The 19,700-nt window shown below is 41.6% G+C and overlaps 1 protein-coding gene across 4 annotated transcripts in view; it reads right to left on the bottom strand.

Annotated features, from left to right (window-relative positions):
* Positions 1-19,700, bottom strand: part of ATP2B2 (ATPase plasma membrane Ca2+ transporting 2) — a 464,757-nt gene that overhangs the window by 127,459 nt on the left and 317,598 nt on the right. For all 4 annotated transcript variants that reach the window (XM_064454232.1, XM_064454233.1, XM_064454234.1 and 1 more), the window contains exon 5: positions 8,855-9,052. In XM_064454232.1, the coding sequence (XP_064310302.1) occupies positions 8,855-9,052 (198 nt within the window). The remainder of the gene's footprint in view (positions 1-8,854; positions 9,053-19,700) is intronic.

Here is a 19,700-nt window from a genome sequence, read left to right as displayed (position 1 = left end):
GAAAGAGAGAAAAATTGTATCAAATCTAATGTCAAGATGTCCTGTCATGCACACAAAACAGAAAGGGTCTTTTTCCTTCCTGTCCCACCTTGCCTGAATTAGAGACTGCCTAGCTTTCCCTATCAGCACCAGAATTTGTTCTCATGGGGAAGTTGGAACACGACGCCCTGCTTTCCTTCCAAACAGAAAGGAAGCACACATCTCTTGCATGCAGTAAATTGGAGAAATCTACCTCAAAGAGCTGTCCACAGGGCAATACCTCTGTTAGCCGTTATTTCTTGTGATGGTGCCAAAGTTTTTTGGGTGGTTTTGTTTGGGGTGTTTTTTCCCCCTCTCCATTGTCCATAGCATCTTGCTAGGATGCGTGATGGCAGCTGCTACCTGCTGATTCAGCACAGCAGGCTGATATTGCTAGCAGCATCCTCCAACGGAGAAAAACTTTCTCTACATGCAGAGAAATGCGTACAAGAGCAGAAGACAAATGCTGCACATAAACCTGAAAATAATAATAAACTGGTATAGAAGCTCAGCTGATTTGCAAATATATGCAATGGATGGGTAGGAGGAATTACCCCTGCATAAAATTAAAAAAAAATAAAATACAGATAAGGTTAAAAGCTGGATGGGAAACTTCAGCTGTTTATACATGCAAATGCAGAACAATTAACAAAATTCTTAACACGACCTTAGAGCCCTATTAGAAAGGTGGTATTTCTTATTTTCACCTGGATGAAGAGGAATGCTCGAATGCCCGCTGTATATTTTTAGGGTAAAATTCCCTTTGGTAAGCTAGATGTTACGTGAAAAGCAATAAAACCAAAAACTGATCTAAGGAAAGCTGACACCTTGAACATGAAGAGATACTGTCCATAATAACAAAACTTTGAAATGTTTTGAAGGTGCAATGTCTTAATTACATGTTACTACAATATTTTTTTAACCCAAGAGATTCCATAATACCTATAACAAGTGGGGTTTGGGACAGATCACATATCTATATAACATGACATTGTCCTTGCGTCTAGCTGAAACGCAGCAGACAGCCTATTGCAGCTGTTCTGTTCCAGCAGAATTTGCATCAAGGGTAGGGAACTTGCAAGGACAAGGACTGGACTGACTCAAATAAACTGAAATACTTTTTTAAACATGTACACCAGTACAGACTACAAACTGGACAGAAATCCATGCTAGCTGGTACTAAATTTAGCACTTTCGCTCCTAACTAAGAAAGAGAAGTTTGTTGCCAGCTGCTTTATATTCTTTATATATGTGTGTGTATATCTATAAATTTTCTTTTTTATAGATATATGAAATTTTAACTTTTTTTTCCACTTTCTTCCACAGATACCTGCACTAATGGCTGGTCCAAATCTTTCCCACTGTGACTTATTTCTACAGAGTTGCTCAATCTGATGAAACATCAAGAGACATATTTTGAGTCATATCTTCATAGACAGTAATGTGAAAGAAGATGAGAACAGCACAGCATTTCAGATCCCAAGCAACAGATCCAGACAAGGTGGGGAGAAAGTTGTTTGTCTGGGGTTGGCTTTTTTTCCCCTCAGACTGATTGTTATAGAGGTTTTGTCTAAACATCACATGGCTGCTTTTCCATCTGTAGTGAAGACCTTTACAGCTGTCTGGCAAATCCAGCACTGATGAGCATGTTGGCTCTTGCATTTCCATGTCTGACTGTGACCATTCAATCCATACATGTGTACTTGCTCAGGTTCACATATGAATATAAGATTTGGTAGACAGACACAGAACAGCTGTACCATGTGTGCAAGTGAGTTCTACCTCAAAAGGGAGGCTTAGCACAGAACAAAGATAAGCAACCATCCTCATGGGAGCTGTGGATCAGCTGTATCTTCTCTCCAACTACATGGATACCCTTTCTGATTTAAATATCCAACTTATGCCCCTATTGAGCAAGTAATGTGGCATATTATAGGAATGATAAGGAAACAATTGAGTGGTGAACCCCAGGAAATACAGTCTCTTGTAAGGAAACTAAGTCATGAGAGCTCAGCAGGCACCCCAGCCACAGCCCTTAGCAGCAGCATACCAACGCCACCAACAGCTTAATCAAAAGGCTTGCAAGGATCAAATACCAGGGGACTGTGCCCTGCTTCTGTACATTTTCCTGTTCATTACCTTGTTGCATGAGTAAAAGGAAGGCTATCCAGTCAGAACTTCACTGAGCATTACTAAGCAATGTAACAGATGATTTAACTTTGTTTTTAATATAGAGTTTTGCTTTAGGAATTTTAACAGAAGCTACCTCAACCAAAAGGCTTTTCCTTTTTCTCCTCCCTAAGCTGCAAAGAACTGTACACTTGAAAACAGACATTATGCCTGCAGCTTCACACTGAATGCTGGGATGTTAGAACACCTTACCTTAGGCTACTTTTTTCCCCTTTTGTAATCCACATAAGGAAACAGAATTTAGGGAAGAAAAGTTAAAAGGTTTGTTACATTCATGTAAACAGTAGATGATTGTCAGGTGTTGACATTAGTGGGTTTTGCAACTGGGTAATAAGAACCACATGTGATATGAGGCCTGAAAGAAAGGGAGAGGATTCAAGAAGGCTCAGAAATTGCTAGTGAGGGTGTTAGGAGAAGACTGAAAATTTATAAGCAGTTCAACAATGGTATAGATGGGGGATGCACTGAAGCTGGGCAATGCTACTGATTTGCTCTGAATTGCAGGGCAGACTGTATGAGGATGGCTGCTGAAAGACACAGAAGAATTACAAATTGTAATTAAGTCATTCCTGCAAGAACAGCTGACTCTTTTGGCAGAGATCTAAGGGTTTTTAAAAAAATAAATTAAAAAAAAAAAAAAAAGCTGGGAGATTCCTTCAGATTTACAGCCAAAATGAGGCAGAGATCTAGGAGTGACTGAGAGAAGTGCTGCCATTTCTCACTCCCTTGGTGGGTTTCTGACTGAGTCTAAGCTCTCTTCCCCAAAGGTTGTTTCATTTCCACAAGCAATGGGGTGGTTTGAGACCACAGTCCAGGCACTTGATCTCATGAAGCAGCTTTTTCTATTCATATAATGTCTTTTTAAACTAAACACTGGATACTTTACAAACTGTATACAAAAATTTTTTCTCCATACATTGCTATACAAATATTTCAAATATAGTCCCAGACTAACTCTAATCTATGGAACAAAAGAAAAAATGAAGCCAGCATCCCATATAGTCATTAAATCCTCTTTACATATCATAAGCTCAATATACTGTTTGCTCAGGGAACAGTCTGTAATCTATTAACGAGAGGGATTTTGTTCGGAGGAAGAAAGTATTTTTAACTTGCCGAAGTTGCATCCCTATGTGATCATCACACTAGTAGAGACTATATCCGCACCAGCAATTCTCTCTCAAAATACATTTGGTAAAATGCAGCAGCAGTTTTGCTCATTTTTTGAAAGAGTGGAAGAATGATTCTGTGTGGATCAGTAATGAGTGCAGTAATTGCCACAGGGCTGACAATAATTTATGCAGAAGTTCTCAATTGCTCCTAATGGCCTGTCAGATGGTAAAAGGGAATGCAAAGCAGATCATAAAAACAACTCCAGCATAGCTTCTGAGAACAAAATTCTTGAAACTTTCACTCTTATGAAATATGAAAATACAGGAACTGAAGTGGCTTCTGGAGAGGCGACAAAAGCAAACTACATTATTATCTAGTAATTAATGTAGATCAGATTTTATGATTGCAGCAGAATATGAAATAATGTTTTCCAAGATTTACCCATATCTTAAATGAAGAACTGTAGTAGAGCAAGAACTTCATGTACTATCAGCAATACATATATACAGCAATAATCAGCAATACTACTTCCAGTTAAGATTCATTGAGAAAGGTCGCTACTGATACTCCAAAACTGCAGAAATGTCAACCGCTTCCAACAGTGTAAACTGAATGTAACTGAGAAGATAATAATCCACTTACTTTTCTCAAGATAATAGCAAATTCTGTTACAGATGTTTGGAAATGCAATTATGCTACAGTCAAAAGACTTAAACTTGGCAATGTATCAACATTCATAGCTTAAAATGGGAAATAACAGCTAATCCAGAAATACACATAGAAAATGAACTTCTGAGCATATAACTGCCTAATACAGCAGAACACACTAACATATACATATATTAGACTATACCCTTAGACAACATTCCTGAAGCAATTAATGCACTCTAATGTTTTTGGATGTGAGGATTTTATCATGCGTCCCTCCTTCAAAAGCCTCAGGAGAAAAATATTTTGCACTTAAACTGCAGAAACTAGTTAAATACTTCTGATATAGCTTCAAAAATTAAAGTAGGTTTCAAGTGTCCAAAAAAGAAAGTGTTATGTCAGTTCTAAAAAATAAATATTACTTAAACTTATTATTTAACTAATAAGGCCATTGGTAGATAAAAGTTGAGGCTATGTGAAAGGCAGATATAAATATATTAGTTGTAAAGACACTGTATACAAACACTTGATTAAAAGAATACACAAGGTGGTGTTTCCCTGACACTACGTCTTAAAGCCTCTTATTTTCATGTTATTATCCTTTATTCATACAAAGAAAGGTTGTCACTTGTAGATGGCCACAACTTTTCAAGTTAGTCCAAAGCAATTAGCAAATGAAACATTGCAAGGCAGTTTTGTGTCAATCAAAAATGCTGAAAGAAAACAATTGGCTGGTTTTAAACATTCTGTAAAATCTTATTTCCATTACCCCTTTCTTATTTGAGCTTTCATATAAAGTTAATATCATCTTTTAAAAATGCTGAATATCAAAATGTCCAGCATGAGAAATATCCAATTTTTCCCTCAGCTCTTACACTCCCTCCCCATTGCTGCAAGGTACACGGCTTAGGGAAGAGAGGTCGCCAGGGAGCCCGGCAGAACTCTGACATATCAAATGTCCAGGTTTACTGCACAGCATGACAAATCATTATGACTGGGTAATATCCACAAGTTTCCACTCCCAATGAAGACTGAAGAGGCTAAATCAAATCACAGCCTTGCGTTCCACTGGCTTTTCCACCCCATTCTGGTGGCTGTTAATGAACTTGCAATACACAGCTCTCATCTCTTATTTCGGTCTCTTTGTGTAGAAAATAAAAGACATCACTGTAGACTCCAGTCTGTCCAAACCCTTCTCTGATACTTCCCAAGACATATCAGCCTTTATGGCTTCAGCTACAACTCCCTGGCCAGAATTCTCATTGAAGTTGCACGTGAGGATAGATCAAGGCCTTTCTGAGCAAAGGGAAAAAAAAAGCATTTGGCTAATGCTAATGTTTCTGCGATTGACAAAGTAATTTCTGTGCAAACATTCCCTTTCACCTCGCTCTAAATCCCAGGCCTCTGTGTAGTTCTGTCTCCAACAGAAAGGCTCATGCTCTGTTCACCGTCCCGTCCTAGTCACAGATCTCAAAGTGATCAAAAAGGCATAGGATGTTCACAGGCACTTTTAGCCATGACCGAAGAATCAGCACAATTACCTTGTGCTATGTGAGGCCAATTCACAATGCAAACTTCACTGTAATAAGAAATATACAGTGTTACAAAGTATGCCATGAACCTGCATGGAAATTGGCTCTTCTTGATCATCTGTCCTTGCTATCCCTCTTACCAACAGTGTCTCACACCTGTCTGCTCATAAAAGTGTCGCCTTTTTTCCTTTGTTTTTTTTCTTTTCTCTAAGTCTTTTACATTGCAATGGTACTGAATTTATGTTTACAATTGTTTTTAGACTCTGGAAGGTCCTTGTGAATGATAGTAAGTTGATGAATTCAAATAACTAGCAGTGATGACTGGGCAAATCAGTGTGGGAAGAACAGTCTTGTTTCATTTTCAAAATGAAAATGCATTTCATTTTGAAAAACAAAAGAAAAAAACACAAGTCAAAAGAGGAAGCTGTCTTCTATGCTATACAACAATGGTGTTTGTTACTTAAAGGGAACTTTCTGTTGAGCTGCAGACAAACTTGAATGTCACAAGCTTTATACTTCACATTGCCATCAATCAGGAAAAGCAAATACCAACAACTTGTAGGGACAGATAAAAACAAACAAAATGGTAAGAATGCATCATCTAGAAATATAAACGCTTTCTAAAATTTTCAGTGAAGCTGACCATTAGCTAGTCAGCCCACAGACCAAGCTTCAGTGGCTGCAAGCAAGCACAAAAGCCCCTCCACACTGCTTCTGTGAAGAGCTCTAGGGGAGATCTGAGCAGTAGGCAGTGGCACTGCCTCTCACCTGCTCCCCACAAAGGCATCATCCAGGCAGCTGGACAGCACAACTACAAAGTTCATCCAGAAACCGTCTGAGAAACATTTAAAATAGGCATTGGAGGAGTTGGGCAACTTCAAGAGTAGACAGTTAGCAAGAAATGCCAGCTCCCCTTCCTAATATTGGGCTCTATTTTCAGAAGAAAATATATTATTTTCAGAAAACAACATAAAACTTGCAAATAAATGCACATTTCAATGGATAATTTTCATTCTGGGAAGAGTTAGAAAATGAAAATACAGGTTTTCATACTTCCCAAAGGAGGATTTGTCACTTACCCCAGTCACTGGGTGGGGATTCCCTATTACATCCCACAGGCAGTATTACACCCTCACCTCAAGAAAATGAGATCAGGCATAATACAGACTGCTGTGAAGATGTTACATATGATTTTTTTTCCATATTCTTTTTACAACAGCAATGCACAGATGAACCAGTCTAAAGCAATGTATAATTAATATAAGTTTTTGACAGGTAAGCAGACATTCAACATGAAAGAAAGCATACAAGTTGCTGCTCTTTCAAAGAAGCACAATCTCCTCAGACAGGCCCGTTTGGTCTGAATCCAGTTCATGTTCAATTCAAAAAATACTTTAAATTTTTTAATAAACTGGATTAAGCGTAGGCAAAAAAGCATATTTTGCTTCTTCATAAAAAGTTCATTTAAATTTAACTCAACATTAATCTATGTATAATTTTGTTTTGTAATTGGTTACTAAAGGCTATGAAAAACCATCAAAGCATTTTCAAGTATGACTACATCCCACTTCACCAATAGCAAAATCAAGCTTAATACGTCAGTTTTTCACTGTTTGACTCTTTAAAAAGGACATCTACCAATAAACTATAGGTATCCCTGGCAGCGGTTTAGAATATACTAATTTTAAAATGAAAGAGAATCTCCCACATTTTTACAGGTGCTCAAAGAAAGAATTCAAAAAATGTAAAGGACCTTTACAATGTGTTCAAAAAGTTGGATTAAAAGATATTCACTAACTTGATTTACTCTCCCTGTGCAAAACATGCCAAAACCTTCCAGGAAAACAATTCTAAAAACATAGGGAAGACAGCAACCACTGAAAAAGATACTGTGCTGTGGGAAAACACACATACTTTTTCCCAGACTGTGCTGCTGAGCTTTTCAGACTATCTCAGAATCCCAGATGTGTCATACCTTCCCATGGGAAAATAAACATTTTAAATGCAGTACCAAAATAATAGGAAGAAAAATTTTAAAGCCCTTCATCTGATGACACAAATCCCCTCTTCCTAAGATCTGCAACAATTCTATTTTCAAAATTACTTCCCTGCCAAATTAATTAAAAAAAAAAAAAGGGTAGTCTGAAGATTTATGTCTAAGGAAAAAGTTGGCAGAACTAAATCGAAATTTTCTAAAGCATCATTCATGTTTTACAATTTCCCCAAGGTATTCTATTATGTCCAGTTATACAAAGTAATAAAATAAATGTTTTCTTCAGTTAAAAAACAAATTACTCCTTTATCTTTTCGTGCCTAAATCAGAAACCTGCTGAATCAATAGTCACATATTCAAAATTCATTAGGAAAGCAATACAAGATTCCTGATTATATATAAAGGATAAAGGAATCATAGATATGCTACAAGAGCTATGCATATATGTGCTTATTCTGCTTGTGAATGGAATAGGAAGAAGGAAGGGGCCTTCAAGGAAAGTAACCAAAGGAATCTGAAAGCAAATGTAAAAAGCATTTCAAAGCTATATTTAGACGAAGACATTCTCCATGCATTTGCCAAGCTATTCACATCACTTCACACAGCATGTTTTATCCAGCTTTATAAGTCTATGAAGAGCTTGGGGCGTTGGGGGGTGGGTGAGGAAATCTGGATCAGTTGCCAGAAATTGAAATCTTGCATTTATGTAGGGGAACAAATATCTTAACTCTGTGAATTCAGGAGTACTTTCCAAAGGGGGGAAAAAAGAGAAAAAAGGGGGCAGGGTGTTAAAACTTCCTACAGATATCACAGAAGGATTCTGCCATTTATAGTTTATAAGTAATATGTCCTAGCATATAATATTCCCTTTTGAGCCAGGCTCACTAGCCTTGGCTATATCACTAAAATTACTAAAATGAGTGAATTTCACGAAGTTCAAGCCTTCAGCTGCTATAAACTAGCTGAAGACCTGTCCCTGTTCATGTATATAGGATACATTATTTATATAAACAATTACATATTTCTCCTCTGTAATGTGGTAAACAACAATCTCAAATGAATAAACAAACACCAAACACAAGCTCAAAGGTGAAAACAGAAACAAAAATACTCCAGTTTTATAAGAATCTTATTATTTTTCTTTTAACTTGCTTCGCACATGTCACCAGGTTCAGCTAATTGCATGAAGAAATGCCAAGCATACAAAAGATATGTCAGTACCAGATGTAATGGTAATAGGAACAAACCACATGGAAATTTCCTGTTACTGACCTTCTGGAGGGTAGGGATGGAATTAATTTGAGATACAGGACTGCTTTTATTTAAGTTTAGAGAAATAACTCCTATAAAAATCTTTTACCTTCATTCCCTTCTCCAGGTGGCTGATAAAACGAAAGCCCCAAAGATATGATGGCTGCAATTTCCAAGATTATGAGAGTCACATCCTGCAATGCTTCCCAGACTAGCTGTAAGAATGTTTTTGGCTTCTTCGGAGGTATAAAATTTTTTCCAAAAATAAGCTTTCTTTTTTCTAGGTCCGCAGCAGTGCCAGCTAATCCTGTAAATGAAATGAAATAAAATTAATTAAAATCGCAGTGATATAGAAAATGCCCACTTGCACCTGCATTTCTACAAATTGTTTGTCCAAGAACAACTACAAGCTGTACCTCCTATGGCATATTAACAAATAGGGAGATTTCCCATTTTAATTTTGCTTTTGCAAGATGATTTGCCCTTATGTTTTGATGATAATCTTTACATACTCTATTTAATACTAATTCCTGCCAGTTTTAATCATAAAAAAGTCTCTGAATAACTAGGTTTACTTTAATAAATCCTATGTATATAGATAGATGAATACATGTAAGCAGTGACTTCTGAAAACAGATCATAAAACATAAATTATGTTGGGGATGAAATTGGAATAGCTCTTGGCAGCTTTTGGTAATATCTGTAGAAGCAGCATACATGTCTTTGTTGTGACCTCAGGTCGATGACGTCAAAGTATAATCACAGAATCACAGGTTGGAAGGGACCTCAGGGATCATCTAGTCCAACCTTTCTAGGAAGAGCACAGTCTAGACAAAATAGCCCAGCACCCTGTCCAGACAACTCTTGAAGGTGTCCAACATGGCCGAGTCAACCACTTCCCTGGGGAGATTATTCCAATGGTTGACTGTCCAAAAAATATTGATTTATTTATAAATCAATAAAGCATGTCATGTTCTACTTCAGAGCAACTTATCCTGCTGCATACATACTGCTACACAATCACTGGAATGAACTGCATCCAATTTTTGTTTAATGAAAAAAGACAGCCAAAGTGACAGGTTATATATCCAAAGAAAATAAAAAGGAAACTCTATGGCTCCTTAAATCAACATAAAAATGCACATATTTTGCAAGAAACTTCAACTTAAGAACAATTCAATTTAAGGATACAGTGTAAGAACATGTGGTTGTGCTGAACAACCACACTTAGGTGCTTTTTTTTCCTGTTTTAATTATATTAATATATGCAGGTCTACCACCTTTTTGAAAAAAAAAAAAAAAGGGAAAAAAAGACTTGCAAGTGTTAGGGTAGAATAACTGCCCATACATGGCTCTCAGCAACATAAAGAACTGCAATAAAATAAGTGGTTACATATATCTGTCAAATAATATTTGACATCTGTTGGAACATTTACAAAACTGTAGGTTTTGAAAGTGATCAGCAACACAAAGTTATTCATACTTATTCACACAAACATGACACAATGAAAATACTTAAATTGAGGGTTGACCTCAAAGGACTACAAAGGTGCCTGCAAGAGAGCAAGAGGAAATGATCAATCCCACACTCTAAGGATTTCTCTCCTCATGCAGTTTAGGGTACGTCCTTCCCTCCCCCAAATCATATCACCTATAGGGTACTTCAGGAATGGAAAGCCCTATTAATAGCATCATCAAGATGCTAAGCAAAAGAAATCAGGATCCTAATGTGCTAATGGTACTCAGCGTTATGTCTTGTTGATTCAGGACTGGTGCAACTGTTCCCAACACTCATGTGCCAGTAAGTCACCTCTTGGATGAAGGCACCAGGCCCAAGCATAATTTTCTAAAGACCAAGGCAATGCTTTTCTGGAAACATATCAATCCTGCCACAATACAAGCAAAGACATTGACTCACCTTTCACTTCAGGTATATAATTACAGCTGCTGTGTAGCTTCTGGCTCTTGGTAAACTCATTAAACTTTCACCTTCAGCTTCTAAGAAACACTATCCTTCTCTTCCAGATAAAGGCATGCTGTAGTTATGATTACCTCACTTCATTTAATTTTCAGTACCTAGTGCTTAGTGACACTGTAACAGACAGGTTCCAGCTATTAGGAAGTGTGTCTATGTTATTCTTCATGATTCAAACAATAACATGTCAAACCTCTCAGCTCCTCCATGAGCTCCCAGTCAGGTTCCACTGTGGAGAAAACACTTTCTCCTATGAAATATGAATTGCAGGCTATGAGCCGTTTGGCTAGTTGCCTTTTTGTGAACCAGTGCAGATCACAGAACTTCAGACAACGTGTGTGAGAGATGGGGGGGGAGTCACTCACCGCTGATGGGATATGACATAGGGACAATTCTTTAGCAGAGACCAAACAAAGGCAGTTTCATTAGCTTTCAGAGGGCTGCAAAGCCCTTCAATACAAGGAAGGATTTTCACTAAACATGGCATGCACAATTTGCACTAGTCCCCCAAAACACAACCTACTCCAAATACAGCAGTGACTTCATACATAAAGAGGAAACTACACTGACAGCATTGATAGTGGTAGGGATTTTTGGCAGAAACATTCATGTAACACATCTACAAGCGGCAATACAAAACTCTGAAACAGGAAAAAGTCAAAAGCACATTGGAAAGTGGAAGGAAGAGATCTCTGAAAAATGCCTGTTTTCCAATACAGAACATATGTGCACAGTGGTGGGCCGGCTCCAGCAGGTAAGCAAATGACTGGGTACTCAACAGCATGAAAGGGGTGGCTGAAAAAAATCAGGAAATAGTCACAGTATTTTTCAACAACCTAACTATATTTGCCTAGGCATGATGAATTCACAGCTTTGATATTATGCTATATACTTTACTGTCAGGAGGCCATAAAAAGTACACAGATCCTGTCCTATGTTACTGATCATAATGCATGTATAAATATGTGTACATACTGTGAAGCAGAGAGATATACTGGAACTCAAAGCATTGCTTTTCTCTAAGACAAAAATTGTTCATTTAGACACCATAGAAACTTAGACACTGTAAGGCTGAGGACTAGACTGAGTTTAAGGCATCTATGGTCACCATTATCTTTCAGACTATAGTCCAAATAACCATGATGGAACTCAGGCAAATTTTATTTAACTCTTTCATTTTTCATAATAAATATTAACTTCCTTAAGACCCATAAATAGACAAGGGTAAATTGTGTGTTTGATTTTATTCTCTTCTATAAGTCTAGTTCTTGGTGAAATCAATCACCAAGTCTGTCTCACCTGAAAATAAGAGCATATTAATCTTTAATTATCAAATGTATTGTATTGTAAATAATTTAAAAACGCTGGGAAGTTAAATTCAATGTTCAGTTCAAACAAAAAAAATTCCCTTCTCCTGAGATCTGGCCATCACTCAAAAAACCCTGTTCAGCAAAATTTTGGTTTGGGTTTTTTTTTTCCTCCCACTGAACAACAGAAACTAACAAACTCCTGTATTTAGGGAGAGAGAGAAAGGAAAGGATGGAATGAAGAAATCTACGCACCAACTGATGAAATCACATAGTAGTCCTAAGTATTACTGTAGAGATAAAGTCAGGAAGGGACAATTACATACATAGGGAAGCCAAAGTTATACAAAAGAGATATAGCTAAGGGAAACATGATTGAGAATCTGAGGCAACGCAAGATGTTTATTTGCAAAAGCTTCCATTAATTCTCAATACTATCACCAACAGAAGGTATAATGGGGACACTCCATATCTTTTTCAAATACTCTGCTTTATTCAGAAGCATTATTTTAGATAGTCCTAAAGGTGTTTTGAGCAAGCCTAATTTAGTTGCTTGAAGAGGATTAGAGGTCACTCACACTTCCTGTCACACAGGCAGATCTGCGGGATGCTGCTTCCCAGCTAGTGCACGCTGACAAGCCGTGCAGATGGTAAAAACGTCAATTAGCACAGCAAGATCTAGAAGTGGACATCTGTCCTCACCAGTACTTTTAACCTGGAGATGGTTTTCCTGCGGCTAGAATTTTTTTATGGTTTTGGGTGTGTCGTGGTTTAGCGGCAGCTCAGCCCCACACAGTCGCTCACTCACTCCCCCACTGGTAGATGGGGGAGAGAATCAGAAGGGTAACGCTCGTGGGTTGGGATAAGAACAGTTTAATAATTAAAATTAAAAGAAACAACAGTAGAAATGCAATGTAAAGGAGAACAACAAGAGGCACAAAGCCCCGGGGGAGGGGGGAAGGGAGGGGAGAGGGGGAACGAACCGGCAGAACAAACCACACGCGCTGCAGCCGCTCGCCGCCCGCCGACCCGACGCCACGCCACCCCCGCGCTGCCACTGCCCCACCTTAATATACTGGTCATGGTGTCACATGGTATGGAATGAACATCCCATTGGCCAGTCGGGGTCAGCCGTCCCCACCATGGCCCTGCCCCTCCCAGCCCCCCCTGCCACGCGGCAGAGCGCGGGAAGCTGGAAAGGTAGCCGACCCCCATAGTGAGGAGAATTAACCCCTTCTCAGCCAAAACCAGCACATTCTCCACCCCTTATTCCATACCATTTACACCATGCCCAGGTCCCATACGATCCAATACAACCTTACCAACCACCACCCCTCCCCTTCCCATCCTTTAACATAATACACAGACATCGTTCCCTTAGTCTATGGACCTTCCCTGTAAAATGTCCATTAAAATGTCCATTGAGTTCACCCAGTCCATGACTCTGGGCTCCATCTGTGTATCAGTCTTTCCGGGTGGGAGAGATGGTGTGTGGCGTTGGGTTGCTGCATACCAAGTCAGTCATCGTTCCATCACTGCTGCACGGCTTGTTTCATAGTTGATCTTCCATGGGTTGGGAGGCTCGTACTCCGATATCATTGATACAATACAGAGGTGACACACAGTATTACATAGCAGTTTGCATCATGCCATTCAGTTCATTGGCTGCTTTCACCCAAAATCAAATCCCCTTGAGGCACACATCGGCTTTATCCATCCTCCTGCATCACCCACCAAGTGCACCCAGGTCCTCGAGCAAAAGCAATCCCATGAATGGGTTTGCCTTTGCCTGAGGGAGGAAGAACCCAGACTGTTTTGCCCAGCATATTTTTTACATGCACTACAGGGACTCTATTCCCTTCCACAGTATGTAGGATTTCTGACTGGGCAGGGCCAGCTTGATTGGCAGATCCCCTTGTGTTGACTAACCACGTGGCTTTTGCTAAATGTGTATCCCAGTGCTTGAATGTTCCACCCATTGCTCTCAGTGTAGTTTTTATCAGTCCATTGTACCGTTCAATTTTCCCAGAGGCTGGTGCGTGATAGGGGATGTGATACACCCACTCAATGCCATGCTCTTTGGCCCAGGTGTCTATGAGGCTATTTCGGAAATGAGTCCCATTGGCTGACTCAATTCTCTCTGGGGTGCCATGTCACCACAGGACTTGTTTTTTGAGACCCAGGATAGTGTTCCGGGCAGTGGTGTGGGGGACAGGATATGTTTCCAGCCAGCCAGTCGTTGTTTCTACCATTGTAAGCACATGGCGCTTGCCTTGGCAGGTCTGTGGGAGTGTGATATAGTAAATTTGCCAGGCCTCCCCATATTTATATTTCATCCATCGTCCCCCATACCACAGAGGCTTTACCCGCTTTGCTTGCTTGATTGCAGCGCATGTGTCACATTCGTGGATAACCTGTGCAATAATATCCATGGTCAAGTCCACCCCTCGATCATGAGCCCACCTGTATGTTGCATCTCTCCCTTGATGGCCTGAGGTGTCATGGGCCCACCGAGCTAGAAATAGTTCACCCTTATGCTGCCAGTCCAGATCCACCTCAGCCACTTCAACCTTGGCAGCCTGATCTACCTGCTTGTTGTTTCGATGTTCTTCAGTGGTCTGACTCCTGGGGACGTGAGCATCCATACAACATACCTTTACAACCAGTTTCTCTACCTGGGCAGCAATATCTTGCCACAATGTGGCCGCCCAGATGGGTTTGCCTCTGCGCTGCCAGTTGCTTTGCTTCCACTGCTGCAGCCAGCCCCACAGAGCATTTGCCACCATCCAGGAGTCAGTCTAAAGATAGAGCACTGGCCACTTTTCCCGTTCAGCAATGTCTAAGGCCAGCTGGATGGCCTTTACCTCTGCAAACTGGTTCGATTCACCTTCTCCTTCAGCAGTTTCTGCTACTTGTCGTGTAGGACTCCATACAGCAGCCTTCCATCTCCGGTGCTTTCCCACAAAGCGACAGGACCCATCAGTGAACAGGGCATATTGCTTCTCATCTTCTGGCAGTTTGTTATACAGTGGGGCTTCTTCAGCACGCGTCACCTCTTCCTCTGGTGATAATCCAAAATCTTTGCCTTCTGGCCAGTCCATAATCACTTCCAAGATTCCTGGGCAACTGGGGTTTCCTACTCGAGCCCGCTGGGTAATCAGTGCAACCCATTTACTCCATGTAGCATCAGTTGCACGGTGTGTAGAGGGGACATTTCCTTTGAACATCCAGCCCAGCACTGGCAGTCGGGGTTCCAGGAGCAACTGTGCTTCAGTACCAACCACTTCTGAAGCAGCTCAAACCCCTTCATATGCTGCCAATATCTCTTTTTCAGTTGGAGTATAGCAGGCTTCAGACCCTCTGTATCCCCGACTCCAAAACCCTAGGGTTTAACCTTGGGTCTCCCCATGTGCTTTCTGCCAGAGGCTCCAGGTAGGGCCATTCTCCCCGGCTGCAGTGTAGAGCACATTTTTTACATCTTGTCCTGGCCAGACTGGCCCAAGAGCTACTGCATGGACTATTTCTCATTTAATCTGTTCAAAGGCTTGTTGTTGCTCAGGGCCCCATTTGAAATCATTCTTTTTCCGGGTCACTTGATAGAGAGGGCTTACGATCAGACTGTAATTTGGAATATGCATTTTCCAAAAACCCACAATGCCCAAAAAAGCTTGTGTTTCCTTTTTGCTAGTTGGTGGAGACATGGCTGCTATTTTGTTGATCACGTCCAATGGGATCTGATGACATCCATCTTGCCATTTGATTCCCAAGAACTGGATTTCTCGTGCAGGTCCCTTCACCTTACTTTGTTTTATGGCAAAACCAGCTTTCAGAAGGATTTGGACTATTTTCTCTCCTTTCTCAAAAACTTCTTCCGCTGTGTTGCCCCACACAATGATGTCATCAATGCATTGAAGGTGTTCTGGAGCTTCTCCCTGTTCCAGTTCAGTCTGAATCAGTCCATGGCAAATGGTAGGACTGTGTTTCCACCCCTGGGGCAGTGGATTCCAGGTGTAATGGACACCCCTCCATGTGAAAGCAAACTGTGGCCTGCACTCTGCTGCCAGAGGGATTGAGAAGAATGCATTAGCAATATCAATTATGGCATACCACTTGGCCACCTTTGACTCCAGTTCGTATTGAAGTCCTAGCATGTCTGGCACAGCAGCACTCAACGGTGGAGTGACTTCATTCAGGCCACGATAGTCTACTGTTAGCCTCCACTCTCCATTAGATTTCTGCACTGGCCATATGGGACTGTTAAAGGGTGAGTGGGTCTTACTGATGACTCCTTGGCTCCTCAGTTGGTGAATGAGTTTATGGATGGGGATCAGAGAGTCTCTGTTGGTGCGATATTGCCGCCGGTGCACTGTTGTGGTGGTGATTGGCACCTGTTGTTCTTTGACCCTCAGCAACCCCACAACAGAAGGGTCCTTTGAGAGACCGGGCAAGGTAGACAGCTGTTCAGTTTCCTCCGTCTCCAAGGCAGCTACACCAAAAGCACACTTGTACCCTTTTGGGTCCTTGAAATAGCCTCTCCTGAGACAGTCTATGCCAAGGATGCACGGAGCCTCTGGGCCAGTCACAATGGGGTGCTTCTGCCACTCATTCCCGGTTAGGCTCACTTCGGCCTCCAATATAGTTAGCTCTTGGGATCCCCCTGTCACTCCAGCATATATACTTTGATGGCATTAAGGTGCACTGTGCGCCGGTGTCCACTAAAGCTTTATACTCCTGTGGGTCAGACACAGTCCAGTAAGCCCGGTTATCCCTTTCCTCCACCCAGCTGGAGGCAGGTCCTCTCTAGTCCTGATCATGGCATTCACAACTCACTTCCTGTAAATGTGGATCAAGAGTCTCTCTATTAAGCTCATAAATAAAATCTGCGCTTCTACTCCTCTGTCTGGGGACCTGCTCACTGGGAATTGGAGCTGCAGCTTTCCTGGAAGAGCCTCCCTGAGTGATTGTTCTTCCTTGCAGTTCACATACCTTTGCTTCTAGGGTCGAGGTAGGCTTGCCATCCCACCTCCTGACATGCTCTCCGTGGCCATGCAGGTAGAACCATAGGGTGGCCCATGGTGTGTATCCTCTCCTTTGAGCCAAAGGAGACTTATTGCTAACAGCTGAGACACTACTCTGTAGAGGTGAGGAGTACAACAGATCTTCTTTGAGTTGCTGGACCTCTTGGGATAGTTTCTCCACAACAGAGACAAGTGAGGAAGAGATATTTGTGTCGTAATCCCGGAGTCTATCAATCACCTCTGCCACCGTTGGTGTCTCGTCATCTTTCCAGGACATCACTGCCAATGAGTTTGCATGCAAAGATGGTGCGCTCCGTACAAACTTCCGCCACATGGGTCGTGTGCACTCGGCCTCATCTGGATCTTTGGATGACCGTTGATCATCCAGGTCACCATAAATCACCTCAAACACCGCTAATTCCCTTAGATACTGGATGCCTTTCTCCATAGTTGTCCATTTTCCTGGGTGATATGTAACATCTTCTTTAAAGGGATACCTTTCCTTCAGTCCAGACAGGAGTCGCCTCCAGAGGCTGAGGGCTTGTGGTTTTTTTCCAATTGCTTTGTCAACACCCCCTTCCCCAGAAAGGGATCCCAATTGTTTGGCTTCTTTTCCCTCTAGTTCCAGGCTACTGGCCCCATTCTCCCAGCATCGGAGCAGCCAGGTGACAATGTGCTCACCTGAACGACGGCTATAATCTTTTCACATATCTCGCAACTCGCTTAAGGACAGGGATCGGGTGGTCTCTATTTCTTCTCTATTCGTTCTCTATACTTCTCCCTCCTCTCCCCGTGATGGCCCTGGTTCTTCATCATCCCGTTCTAAACGAGTTGATGTCCGCTTCCAATATTTCTTCTGTGTATGGGGGCAACTGATACTGGTACAGGTTTATTTTCTGAGCTAGTTCCACTACTTGTTGTGGGGGTTTGAGTGGCTGCAGTGCCTGTTGTCAGGGCTGGATTGTCTACAGTGCCAGTCACTTTGCATTTCAATCCAGAGACATTCTCTTCCCCCTGGGGGCACTGAATACTGTTGAGCAGGGCTCAGTATGCATGGGCCAGGCCCCAGCATGTTGCAGTTATCTGTGTCTCTCTGGAGTTCCCAGCATAACAACATACTTTCTCCAAATATTCTACTAGTTTTTTAGGATTCTGCCCTTGTTCGGGGGTGAAACTCCAAAACACTGGGGGTGCCCACTGCCCTAGGGATTTATCCATGCCATCCCAAATGCCCTGCCACTCGTAACTATCAAGCCTCGGGGCAGATTTCTGGGTGATATTCTTAAGTTGCTTAGTCAAAACCAAAACAACCTGCCCAAAAACTAACAATAAGTGCACCTTAACCACCCAAGGATGTTCAAGATACAAAGACGTTGTTGTAACAAAGGCACAGACATCATAGAACAAAGTTGCAAAGATACCATTCTGTATTTCGTCCATATAAAATCTCTCAGAGGAGGAGGTATAATTGCTAATTGCCTCAACAAGGTGGTATCCGAAGTACAGTAACGGTTTCAGCAAAAACCCCAAATACCAGATAAAGCTGAAAACGAGTGTTTGTATAACAAATCTTGTAGGCAAAACATTACTAATCACAGCAGAACACAGCAGACTCAACAAAGCAACACCGATCTTTAACACCAACTGCAAAAAGGACAACATGGTGCTGTGACCAGCAGCTGTTATTATCTCCAACCCTTGAGCCCCACGTTGGGCACCAAAATGACTGTCGTGGTTTAGCAGCAGCTCAGCCCCACACAGTCGCTCACTCACTCCCCCACTGGTAGATGGGGGAGAGAATCAGAAGGGTAACGCTCGTGGGTTGGGATAAGAACAGTTTAATAATTAAAATTAAAAGAAACAACAGTAGAAATGCAATGTAAAGGAGAACAACAAGAGGCACAAAGCCCCGGGGGAGGGGGGAAGGGAGGGGAGAGGGGGAACGAACCGCCGGAACAAACTGCCCGCGCCGCAGCCGCGCGCCACCCGCCGACCCGACGCCACGCCGCCCCCGCGCTGCCACTGCCCCACCTCAATATACTGGTCATGGTGTCACATGGTATGGAATGAACATCCCATTGGCCAGTCGGGGTCAGCCGTCCCCACCATGGCCCTGCCCCTCCCAGCCCCCCCTGCCACGCGGCAGAGCGCGGGAAGCTGGAAAGGTAGCCAACCCCCACAGTGAGGAGAATTAACCCCTTCTCAGCCAAAACCAGCACAGGGTGTTGTTTTTTGTTTGTGTTTTTTTTATATTACACATACTGACTTTATTGCTGTTCCTGAATATGTTTTTGATTTCTTGCTTGTCCCTTAAGTACTGAGTCATGTGACAGTAATAAAAGAACATTGCAAATGAAAGTAACTTGAAATACCATTTCTATATGAAGATGTAAAACATCTAAGGAAGTGAAGAACCAGTGGGTACTAAAAATAATGGAGATACCAGTTCAATATGACTTCAGACTTCATATGTTACTGGCAAAAGGAACAGCCTTCCATGCTATATTCTGCATGACAGGAAGTCACCGACTGGCTGGTTTTATATCCATGTGTTCACACAAGCATTAAATTTTTTTTAAAGTGCTTTTCTATGATGAAGCTGCACAACCCTTCTTTGCTTGACCCAAGTGTTTTAGAATGATTACACAGATATGT

This window comes from Phalacrocorax carbo, chromosome 6 (assembly GCF_963921805.1).
Source record: "Phalacrocorax carbo chromosome 6, bPhaCar2.1, whole genome shotgun sequence".
Lineage (NCBI taxonomy): Eukaryota > Metazoa > Chordata > Aves > Suliformes > Phalacrocoracidae > Phalacrocorax > Phalacrocorax carbo.
This window is presented reverse-complemented; position numbering and strand designations above follow the sequence as displayed.